The following is a 12,748-nucleotide window of genomic DNA, read 5'->3' on the forward strand; positions in this document are numbered from 1 at the left end:
AGAAATTAAGAAATACAAAAATGAGTAAACAGGAAAACATGTCTGAGTGAGGCGGAAGGTGGAGGTGAAAAAAAACGCACAACAAGTGACATGCCAGCCAACGCATGCCTGAGCCAAATGGAGCAACGCTGCATTTTATAGCCACGAAGACGAAGTCATGGCAAATGATAAAAACCATAAATACAAGCGGGAGTAAGTACACATCTACATGCATATATGCTACATATGTACGTACCTCATACATACCTCGCATCAAACCCACATCTACACATTTCCCCTAGGACAAATGAACAAAAGCGCTTACTTGTACTCTTAAGTATTATTCTTACTTGTACTTATGGCTGCGCATTAGTTTGCCACGATTCGTACTCGTAGTTACTTTGCAACAAAAGCAACAACAATTAAAGCGAAAATACCTGCAACTAGTACAAGTAATGCAATAAAAGTCCTCCAATGCCGTCTACCGCCCACTAGTGTTTATTAAGGAAAATAAAAAAGAAAAATCAGTTGGCAGCAGAAATGAAAAACGCATGCAGCAGAGGTAACAACATAAATATGAAGAACATAAGCAAGCAAGTAGGCAGCTAAGTGAGTAAGTATGTACATAAGTGAGTGTGCGTAAGTGGGCGAGTTTTTTGCGCAAAACAAAGCATAACAAGCAACAAACCGAACGGAAATGCCAGAGCAACAATGCATGTAGTAAGTAAGCTAAGGATCGGAGTGGTGGAGCGAGCGCAAGTGGGAATGGTGCTGCAACGAGCAACTGGTGAAGAATAGCCGGTTTGTTTGCTGTGGCTTTTGGTTAGTCTGCGGGTGGTACAATTGCATATTCATGCGAATTCTTCACGTTTACCCCGCTTTTTTGCTTCATTCATCGGCTGGCCTCTGTTTGGCTTTTGTTTCAAGTAACTGCAAAAGCTAACAGGTTTACGATATGAGTAACAATAATAGCAGCAGGACATCAAACAGTGGTACGGTAGTGGCAACAACAAGTCGCTTGGTAGTTGATACAATTTAAATGATGTTAACTATATGAGTGCAGCGCAGTGTTTTGAAAAGTACTTGGCATGTATATTTTTAGGGCAAAATACTTTGAGCCCGGAACCGACACTAAGATTAGCGTTGCGCTTTAACTTCAAGCGGGGTCGTAACGTAGATGTAGGAGCCTCAGAGACAAAGAACCGGGATTTTTCTGTGTCTTAAACGCTTTTTCAAGCTTCGCCGATGGTGAAAACTTTAGTCAGAAAATCTCCCGCTGTATCTTAAATCCGCGTGGACTTAACGATATGAGGATCAGACTTAAAAACAGGGACCAAAAATAACTGTTATCTCGAATTTACAAATTTAAAACGTTAACCGAATTCTGAAATTTAACGAAAACGTTGTTTCATAACACCTATTAGATGATAGATATTTTTGTTTCGCCGATAAGAGTTATACCCCAACGTTTATTTTTAACGTTGGGGAGTTATTTCGCTATCTGTCTTTTATTTCCATCATATTCGCCTACATTTTCATCAATATCTTTATCTTACAACATTTATCAGGCATCGTAAAAAATAAACATTGGAAAATAACGGTTATTAAGCAACGTAAAAAATAAACGCCGTTTCTGCTATAAACTACAACTTTTTTCAACAGTGGCTTATACTAAAAATATTTCGATTTTCTTTAATTTAAATAACAACTGATTATACAATATTTAATGCCAGATGATAGCCCTTAGTATCGTTATCGATATATATCTGTGCACATATCTACCGGTATTTTTATCGATGAGTTCATTGATATCGATACCTAAATAACTTTCTCATTCATTAATTTACTGGTATGTTTTTCGATATACGTACATACATACATATTTGCTATTTATTAATAAGTTTATCGGACACGCTCTCAATAAAATTATTAATATAATATTTGATGTACTTATCGATAGTAATATTTATCGATATCAAACCTTTGCTACTACTGCGGTTATCAAAATTTTTACTCAATATATCTTTCAATACATTCGTCGATATTTATATCAATGAATTTATATACTTATGTGCAAATAAAATGTTATATGTACATACATACTATATTCATATATTCATTGATATCGCTTTCGCTTTTATTAACCATATAATCTTCCATACGTTTATTTATCGATAGTTTCATCAATAACATAACTCAATTTTTGGTATATGTAGATAGTTTTAGGAAAACGTATTTATCGTTATCGTTTTTCAAAACTGTTACCCATGTACTTACTAAACTTGAATTTGGCATATTTTTGAATAAATTTGTCGATGTTGTTATCGATACAGTGCATACATGGATATAGTTATACATTTATCGATATTTTTAAAAATATATTTATCGATATCGATATCAAAATCTCAATTACTAAGCTTTTCGAAATTAATATCAATATTCACCATGTTCTTGTTCACATTATGACTCTTTTTTAGCCGACTTCGAAAAAATTAGGAGGTTATCAATTCGTAGGAGTATTTTTTTTTTGTACATATGTTACCGCATAACTTTGGTCGACGTTAACCCATTTCTACAATTCTTTTCTTAAAGGAAATGTGGTACCCTCATAAGCGGTCCCATACTAATGTGGTTCAGATGCGATCATTGGATCATGAAGAAATTAACGGTACTCATAAATTTTTATATGAGAATTGAAGTCGGCTTTGTTTTTTGCTTAAAAACTACTTGTTCATTTAATTTTTGTCCAAAGTTAACCCACTGTAAACAACAGCCAGCTGACTCATGTGGCCGGCCACCCTATGTACCGCGCTGTGGATTGTTGCTCGGTTAGTTGGACAGCCTACAGGCGACGGTCATACGCACTCATGCAACTACTTGTCTGCAGGTTTATATGCATTTTGCCAATGCAATGTTGCGGATAATGCCCGTACCCTGCGCGCGGCAAACGGAGTTTCTTGCCAACCTTCACTTGTGGCTTGCTGACGCTCGTTCGCGTTTTGTCATAAAGTGCACTAAATAAATTAATGTTGACGTCCTCGTCGGTGGTGGCGTCGAAACTGATGGTTGTTGTTATTGTTAGTTTTATGCTATACAATTACTGTTGTTGTAGCAGTATAGTTTTCGAAGTTATTTTTGTTTTTGTTTTTGTTTTTTTTTTGTGCGTTAACATTTGAATACTAACAATTTCTTCACAGTATTCGAATAACGGTTTTTTGCTGTTTAACTGTTCTAAAACGGCAATGAGACCTGCAATTGTTGCTGTCGTGCAAGCAACAACACTTCTAATGCCGGTGTCAATTATGTGTGCGCATATACAATAAGTACATATGTATGTGTGTATGTGTGATATGGTATGGTGTGGTTAAGTGACGCTGGTGGCAGTTTTAGAATTAATGCGTAATTGCAAATGGCAAACAGGCCAAGTCGTTATGTCAACTCAGATATGCAGGTGGAAGGTTAGCGAGCGTGCGAGTAAATGTGTACCTACATATTTATGTACATATGTAGTACATATGTATGTGTGAGCTTGTGCAGCATAAATAAGTTTTTTTATAGTTGACATTTAGGCGCCTAAGCTTTTTACGAGTCTACTGTGCACTGGCTTGATGAGTGCATGTGATTTTAGGTATGTGTGTGTCGGTGCATTAGATTAGTGCATTAATACCTCGGCATTTCTTCACCTGTCTCTTCATGCTAAACGCTCGCATGTTCACATTTCTTTGCATTCGCCTTCGCTATCATCTCTTCCATCGTATTTTCCTTCCTTCTTCTTCTTCGTCGCTTCTAAGGAAATGTAGTCGTCGTTAGTCATGCGTTGCAAGAAGTGCTATTGTTATTACTTGCTGCATTGTTTCTTTGCTATTTGTATTGAGGTTGTTTTTGTTTTTTGCGAGTTATTTTTTTTCTTTTGTTATCGTTGTTGCATTTCCTGTTGTTTACCAAGTTATTTGCAAAACTGCCAGCGGCTAAGTGCGAAATTTATGCTTTTAATTAATTTTCATTAATTATGCCATGAGTTGGCTCAGACGGCTAAGTTGGCTGAGTTGAAGAGGAAGTGTTCAAGCGAGTTGGCGTCAGTGCAAAGGAAGTGCAATTCCACTACTGAGTTTGTAGAGCCGAGTTGGCTTATGAGCATTCTTGATTATTTTGTGACTCGACTTCAGAGGCGCTCAGTTATGAATTGCTGCCTCTTTTAGAAAGCGAGTTTTTGCTTGCAAATCGTTGTTAGGCAGTCATTTATGCAAATTCTAATTGTCGCAGCGGTTTGTTGGTTTATTAGCATTGTAAATTTATTTAGTTGTGTTTCTTACATCATATCGATTCAGAATTGGTACACCGAAGAGTTCAAGGAAATGGAATTTGAGAAAGAGACGGCTTAAGCTCTTTATTCTAAGCCACCTCTCTTTTTTAAGAAATATTTGCAGATAAAGTTTTTCTATGGTAGAAATCTTTGAAAAAGTCTGGGGAGGGTGCCTACAGCGGTCCGGAAGAATGCTCGGAACAATCTCTACTCCCACCTAAACGTAATGCTGTTAGCTATAGCTAGGCCTATAGACATGGGAAAAGCTAATTAAGTTCACACCGGCACAAAGCTTATGTAGATCCCTTTCCACGCACATGCCATCAACGGCAGACTGTGAGAAGCGTAATCAACATAGTCAAGGTCCAGTTAATCCGTTTACAGTGGACTCAAAGTCAAATGGAAAAGTTTGTGGAACCCTCTTCTGGATCTACATTAAAGTCGAATTCAGGCTTCTGGTATTCCAGTGAATACTCTCGCCAGATAAATAGTAGCCAATTGGAATGCGGCACGTTTCAAGGAGTTTACCATTTATTCTTATAATAAAACTACTTTCAAGCCACTAAACTCTAAGTTGATCTGGTTAAAGCTGATCGAGCCACACCGACCCTCTTTCTCTATATGAAGAGCCGATGATGTTGCCACCTTACTTTTTGTATCAAAAGTGGCCTACCAACCTAATGTACCAAATGCTCTTGCAATGTCTAACAACAACAAACAAAGCGGCCGACCAAATAAACATATATACGCACAAAAAGGGAATGACAAAAAAAATTTGCAACCGGCTGACTCAGTGGAGACGGCGGGGTTACTAGGGCGAATGAAATTTAAAGTTCGAGAACAACAATTAAAAGTACTAAACGACACTACCTATTAGGAACAGTGTATATACAAGTATGTACGTAATATTATACTAGGATGGTCGAAATACACAATAAAAAAAAAATTTAAAAAATAAAACACAAAAGTTTAAAATAAAACCAACCCCTGTTTTTCGGCCGCACACGAGGTGAGGTTCAACCAAAAGGTTACAAACCCACTCGCACTACTTGCCAAGCTACCGGGGGTAATTTTAACCCGCCAAGTGACTGGGCTCTGGGTGCGGTATGCTAAAATGACGGGATAAGGAACACAATAGAGGAAAACTACCGACAACTCTACAAACCAAATACAGGCAACAACACAAGGGGATGTTTAAGCTTTGGTCGGGGTATGCGTCGACCACGGTGTGCTCCGGTGGTGGAATGCCCTCGCAAATCCGTTACCGACACTACCTCCTGATACTCCTCCGCCTCGACTGGCGCCACTCCTTTTCTGGCTGCTCTACTGCAACTAAAATGTTTCAATTACGCACCGCACCTCGTCTGGTACTAAATCCTATCTTAATATTTCACCCCGCACAAGAACTAAATATTGCTCAAAATAGCGATGTTTCCTTTCCCAATGCTTACTAGGTTTCGCTACGGCGCGCAGCTACGAATTGGGCCGCAACCTACGCACCAGTTCGCAAAACCATCGTGGCTCAGTGCTGGTGCTGTTGGTGTCTGATCAATTGGCTACGGCCCTTTAATTCTTAAAACGAATTAAGGCGGGTTCACCGTTCGTGTCCGGACAATTTTTTATTTGCTCTCAAAACGTTTTTGCCGAAGAGGGTGCTGAAGTACGCTTCAGCGTTCAGTTGGACACATTTATGATTATATTGTTGCCTACATACAATTAGTCCATAGGGAGAGGGGCGTTATTGGAGTGGGGTTCAGAGGGCATGAGAAGAGGTGTCGCTAGTAGTCCGCATTTATCCTGCCCAGGTAAGAGTTTAGCCTTATGCAGTAGCCAGAGTGCTCTGCCCAATCCACAAGAAAGGTGACCCCGCCATTCGCGCTAACTACCCCGGGATCAGCCTTCTAAGCATATGCTACAAGGTCTTATGGAGCGTATTGTGTGAAAGACTGAAGCCCACCGTCAATGAACTGATTGGGCCTTATCAGTGTAGCTTTAGACCTGGCAAATCCACCATAGACCAGGTATTCACAATACGCCAAATCTTGGAAAAACCCGCGAGGAAAGGATCGACAATCAGCACCTATTTGTCGACTTTAAAGCCGCTTTTGATAGCACTAAAAGGAGTTTAGTTATACGCCGCTATGTCTAAATTTGGCATCCCCTCAAAACTCATACGGCTGTGAAATGATGTTGAGCAATACCGCCAGCTCCGTCAGAATTGGGAAAGACCTCTCCGAGCCGTTCGCCACAAAACAGGGTTTCAGACAGGGCGACTCCCTTTCATGTGACTTCTTTAATCTAATGTTGGAGAAGATAATAAGAGCTGCAGAACTGAACCGCTCAGTAACAATTTACTACAAGAGCGTGCAATTGCTGGCTTATGCCGATGACATTGACATCATCGGTAACAAAAACCACGAAGTCTGTTCTGCCTTTTCCAAGTTGGATAGGGAAGCAAAGCGAATAGGTCTGGTGGTAAACGAGGACAAGACGAAGTATCTCCTGTCATCAAACAAACAGTCAGCACATTCGCGCCTTGGCACCCACGTCACTGTTGACAGTTACAATTTCGAGAAAGTAGAGAATTTCGTTTACTTGGGAACCAGCATTAACACCGATAATAATGTCAACATTGAAATCCAACGCAGAATTACTCTTGCCAACAAGTGCTACTTTGGACTGAGTAGGTAATTCTCTCGACGTACGAAAACCACGTGCTATAAGTCACTCATCATGCCCGTGCTGGTATATGGCGCAGAAGCAAGGACAATGACAACATCCGATGAGGCGGCTCTTGGAGTATTCGAGAGAAAGATTTTGCAGAAAGTTTACGGGGCTTTACACGCTGGCCACGGCGAGTACCGCAGATGATGGAACGATAAGCTGTATGAGTTTTACGACATAGACATAATGCAGCGAATTAAAATACAGCGGCTCCGCTGGCTTGGCCATGTCGTTCGAATGGACACCGATGCTCCAGCTCTGAAAGTATGCAACTCGGAACCCGCTGGTGGAAGCAGAGGAAGAGGAAGACCCCCACTGCGATGGAAAGATTAGGTGGAGAAGGACTTGGTTTCACTTGGCGTTTCCAATTGGCATCAGTTGGCACAGAAGAGAACCGGCTGGCGTGCTTTGCTGAACTCGGCCAAAATCGCTTATTCGGTTACAGCTCCAAATGATAAGAAGAAGAAGAAGAAGAAGAAGAAGAGGTAGCCAGAGCGAAGTAGTGTCCTAAGGACACTGTTGAGGCTCTGTACTCTATTGGATATTGTGAGAAGGAGAGCAGCTATCAAAGGTAACTCAGAGAATTGTTGGGTTATTCACCCTCATCAACGCGAATTCCCAGCTGTAGTCTGACCACCTTGGTCCAGGTGGTTAAATGGGCTGCCAAGGATTTCATAAGGATTGGGTTAGGCTCTTTGCAGTGAAAAGGCGGAAATTACTTAGAGGTGAGCGTTTACTTTCGAGCACAAGTTGAACATTCCACTCCCGGACGCCATTATGGAGCACACGTCAGCAGACTGGTCTGGTGCTTGAGGGAGCTTTGAGAAGTAATAATTAAATAGCAGCAGGGAAAAGACATCACCCTGTGGGACCCCTTGTTTATTTTTCGCCGGTATGCTGGTTTTGTCTCTGAAAATTACTGACGAATGTCGATCATTTAGATAACTCTACCGTTTGAGTCCCTATGGGAGGGTGGAAGCCTTAATGTGTTCTAGTAGCGTGGTGTGGATGACGGTGGTACGTGTAGTTCGAAAGTAGCAAAGCCTCAAGTGTCTTCACTACCAAGCAAACGAGTGTTATCGGGCGATAAGAGTATCCTTCGTTGGCCGGTTTCCCCGATTTAAGCAGTGGGTCCGCTTTCCCATTTTCCATATATTTGGAACGGTCAGAGTGGCCATGGACAAATGGAGAACCTTGATGAGGTAATCTACTCCCGCATAGCTCAATTTTTTTAGCATCACCATGCATATTCCGTCGGGTCCAATGGATTTAGAGGTTTTTCGCGTTCGCGATGGCTACCTGAACCTCACCGCTCAAGCAAGAGTGGCACTGAGTATTTGCAGTTTGTGCAGCCTTCTGGTCACTCGTCGTTTGGCTTCCCCCGGAGGATGTAGCGTAATCTGTCGGCTAAAAAAGCTCACGTATCGCTCCGGGTCCGACGAAGCACAGAGATTTCCACTCTGCCGTCGCGCTTCCTCGGGTCGGACCGTGACCTCACGGTTGAGTATCTATCTTATCTTTTTCTAGCGCTTTTTAAAGTCTTGCGGCTACAGGAGTAAATGTTGTTACCTCTTCGTCGTACTTATACTGTATGTTGTCAGACTACAGTGGAATTTTGGAAATCGCTACGCTAAATTTTCTTCCTGAAATTTCTTAGGTCTATTTACTCTGTCCTTTCAAGCCCATTACTAAATTTGTTTAAGGTTGTTTCCATAGGATTTCGCTTAGGACTAATTTCTTTGGAACCTGCCCCTAACACAAATTGTATGATCCTGTTGTCTGATAAGGATGGCTCTGAGAATACTTCCACTGCGGTCTTGGCCCAAACCAACGAAAAGTTATGGTGCAAAAAAAGAAGTAGCAGACATTGTGTACAGATATGTATGTACATGCTTTATTCGTTGCTTTGTATAATTTCTAGAAAACACTCATCCTTGCTGTTGGTATCTCAGCTGCCCCATTTTCGTATGATTCGTATTTGGACCGAAACCTATGCTTATTTTCCTTTATCTATAACATTTTAGGCCGGAGTCCTCGCGCAAGAATCAATACCACCCCATACACCTAACAGCAGGCAAGTAATTCGCAGTCCGCTAAAAAAAAAGTTCTTCAAAATACATACATTTTTTATGTGTATCCTATTCCTTTAATATTCTTGCTTTAATATTTAGGTATGTATATGGGACATTTCACCTCAATTGACCCAGCTTTTAAATCGATGTCTTCCAATCGGGATGGCCAAAGTTAGTCCTAATAAAGAGTAGTTATGACACAAAATTTCAGCGGGATCGGTCAAGCACGCTCCGAGTTGGAATTTAGCGTTTTGGCAGGAAGCAGCGGAACTCATACAGTATACGTTTGCTCATTTTAATAGATAAACAAGTCGCATCCCAATAAGCGACCACAAAGCTCTTAAAGAAAAATACATAAGCTTTCTTTTGAGCAAAAAAAAAAACAAAACTTTACCCCTTTTTGAAAAAAAAAATCATTAAAATTTTTTTATTCAAAAAATAAATTCAAAAAAATTTATTTTAATTAAAAAAAGTAAAATTTGTAAAGACTGAAGGGAAAGCTAATTAATAATATGGATCCCAAAAAAGGACTGTTTGACCAAAATGTCAAAATTCTGGACCCTCCAACTCGGAGTGGGTTTGACCGATCCCGTTGAAATTTTCGTGTCATCCCGATCGGAAGACGTCGATTTCAAAAGTTGGGTCACTAGAGATAAAATGCCCCATATACATCCCTACAATAATAATGAACTTTTTTTTTGCATTCACAAACTGCATTTATTGTTCAGCGCCTTTTTTCTCTTATGCCGTGTAATCGTAATCGTTGCATATTTTGCGGCACTCACTTTGCTGTAGCAAAATACCTTAATGTGTCAGTGTTTATTTCATTAAGTGCAACAAACTTAATTTGCATAAGCAAATTCATGCATTACATACAAACATTTAAACATTTAACTTACACTATACACACGCACATACATACACCTTATATGGAGGTATGTACATATGTAAGTATGGTATATGCCAAAAAAAAAATAGCAATGTGCTTCGTTAATGGCTGTGGCACGCTTGCGGCCAATATGCTGTTGCACAATTAAGAAATGTTGCAATTTTATTTGTTGAGTTGTTCAACTTTTATTTGCCACTTAAATAATATTTATGCACTTTCCGTCATGAACCAATGCACCGCCCTTTACCACATGCATTCCATACAGATATCGTTGCATACCTTGCTGCAGTGGTGCAAGTATATGTGTGTGTGTGTGCATTTGTAATACATTTAAATGTTGCTTTAATGCAGTCATGCCCAACGTTGGCAGAATAGAATTCCATAAGCAAGTGCCCTGTGCTGACAGAATTCCATAAGCAAGTGCCCTGTGTTGGGCATGACTGCTTTAATGAAATGAACGTGAATAAAGCAGGCGACATGTGGATAAACCTGATGCATTGCTCGAAGGTTGAGTCAACGAATGTGCAACAAGGATTTAATAACCATATTGCGTGATTGGAGCTATTTATATGTAGCAAATAAGCACACAACTTGCAGTCATACACATTACAGTGTTCATAAATATGCATTTGCGAAAGACAGCTTGAGCCAGTGGCAGACGTAGTGCTTCAAAAATGCAAGGGTTGCTTTATCCACCATTGGCGACTTCCTTTGTTTGATAAAGCCAGCGGGCGAGTCGTGTTGCCATTTTATTGTTATTATGACGCGAGTGGCGCTTGATTTTACAAATGATAATGCTGGCGGCACTGAACAGAGTGTATGGCATTTGATGGCGTGTGGCTTTAAAGTCTTGACTTCGATTGGCTGCTAGTTGTTGGCAAGTCAACTCCGTTGAAAGGTGTGTCCCGAAACAATATTAGACATATATCTAGATAGGTGGTATATATTTACATACATATGTAACTGCCAGTCAGTTTAAAACCGTTCAAATCGCTATGGCATTACGTTGTATGGCCAGCTATATGTGGTTCCTATGAGTACAAACAAAAACATGAATACGTACATACATGTACTATCCAACTACTTGCTATCTACCCTATTTGTTTTAGTTCCCCACCAACCGTTTGTCTGTTTGACTTATTTAAAGACAGCTTGACTGACTACAAGACTGACTTCCTGACAACTCGGTCATGTATACGTGTCTGCAAGAAACTTGAATACATTGTAATCTTGCGAGTACTCGCTTGTCTTACTATCGTGCCACGGCTAGATTTACATTTAATGACAGGATTTTCTTTTTATTTCGTTTTGGCAAATGTTAAGCGTTTTTTGATTGGAAGGCGCTGACAAATTTAAAAACAAATTTGCAATTTCCGAACTGGGTTGAGCAAATAACGAAGTCTTCCATTTTATTTAAACGCATGCAGTTGGCATTTTGTCAACAAAGAAGATTTTCTTGTTGGTTATTGTCATCTGACTCATGCGAACTTAGATTTACGGCGCTTGCGATCTTCTTTGATTTCATTTAAAGGATACAGAAATAGCGAGCACGCAGTTTTAATTTGGAATTATGCTACTTGCAAAACTTATATTGTGCATTTTGTGAATCTAAAATCTTATAAATTAAGGACAAATAAAAATTAATTTTATGCTCGCACATTACTCCTAAACTACCATTCTGCCACCTCACGTCACGTATGGATCAATATCATTGCATTGCCGCATCGCTTCTGCCTCTGCACCAACTGCACAAGCCATCAAAGAGTTTACCGCCGTCTCTTCTCCGGCCTTATAGATGTAACCATTTGCGTTATCAATGTGATTTCGTAGACGCAACATACTTGCTGTGCTACGCGCATTCAGCAGTTGGAATGATACCAATGCATAATCTTCCACCATCGAGCAAATGGCTTCATTTAACTTGCGATACTTTTTCATTGAGGGTGTGTCATCTAATGCCTCCAGCAGATATTTCAAGTCCAGCACATCTGTATAGAAGTCCAAATTAAATTGCAGCTTTGATTCATGTTTTCGCAACAAATCAGCCTTTGAGAGCACATTCACATGGGGTAAACCCATGCGTAGCATCATATTTAAAGCGAGCAGCAGCGTTGAGACGAATTTCGTCGGCTCTGAGCAGTAATGTGAATCGATAAGATTTACAGTCACCAAATGATAACTTTCCTTTTGCAGTCGCTCGAATATGGTGGCCATAGCGGTGTGATGTGTATAAAGCTCTACTTGTCCGGCACAGTCGAAAAGCAAGTAATTGCATGTTGCGGCAGCTTTGCGCAATTCGGGCAAGAACCAATCTTCCAAATGTGCCTCCAAGAACTCGGCGCAGTACATAAGCGCGCCATTGGGTCCTAGATGATACTGCTCCATCACATCTTCGACAGTTATGAGTTGCATTATATCGACTATTGGTGTGTATTCCATGTTCTCGTTAGCAGGGTCGAGATTGACCACGCCGACATCGCGGCCCAATTCTTTGTAGAAGTTGTATGCATGATGACAGTAAGTAGTTTTTCCAGAGCCAGGTGGACCAATGACCAGTTGACCATAACGTGGATTCACAAATTTTACAGAAGGTGTCTGCAACATGATTATTAACAAAATAAAAGGAAACAAAATTACAATTGGTCCACAACTGTAAACAAACCAGATTGTCAAAATCAGCTGTTGGGTTACTGTGAAGAAAAAGTGTCCCGAAAGTGAAATCAATTATAGGAAGCGACAGAAAGGTATGCGAAAGTTGGATGAAAGCTTTTTGATGGCTTT

The 12,748-nt window shown here is 40.2% G+C and overlaps 1 protein-coding gene across 1 annotated transcript; it reads right to left on the reverse strand.

Annotated features, from left to right (window-relative positions):
• Positions 1-11,327: 11,327 nt before the first annotated feature.
• LOC118738813 (GPN-loop GTPase 2) lies at positions 11,328-12,648 on the reverse strand. The gene has a single exon (XM_036469803.1). The coding sequence runs from the start codon at positions 12,569-12,571 to the stop codon at positions 11,654-11,656; it is 918 nt and encodes a 305-aa protein (XP_036325696.1). The 5' UTR covers positions 12,572-12,648; the 3' UTR covers positions 11,328-11,653.
• Between the last annotated feature and the right edge of the window lie 100 nt (positions 12,649-12,748).

Source organism: Rhagoletis pomonella, unplaced genomic scaffold, assembly GCF_013731165.1.
Source record: "Rhagoletis pomonella isolate Grant_MI unplaced genomic scaffold, Rhpom_1.0 Rhpom_scaffold_00005, whole genome shotgun sequence".
Taxonomy (NCBI): Eukaryota; Metazoa; Arthropoda; class Insecta; order Diptera; family Tephritidae; genus Rhagoletis; species Rhagoletis pomonella.

Excerpts from the sequence above, each read along its gene's own strand:
- LOC118738813 (XM_036469803.1), bottom strand. The coding sequence starts at position 12,571 with ATGTTGCAGACACCTTCTGTAAAATTTGTGAATCCACGTTATGGTCAA.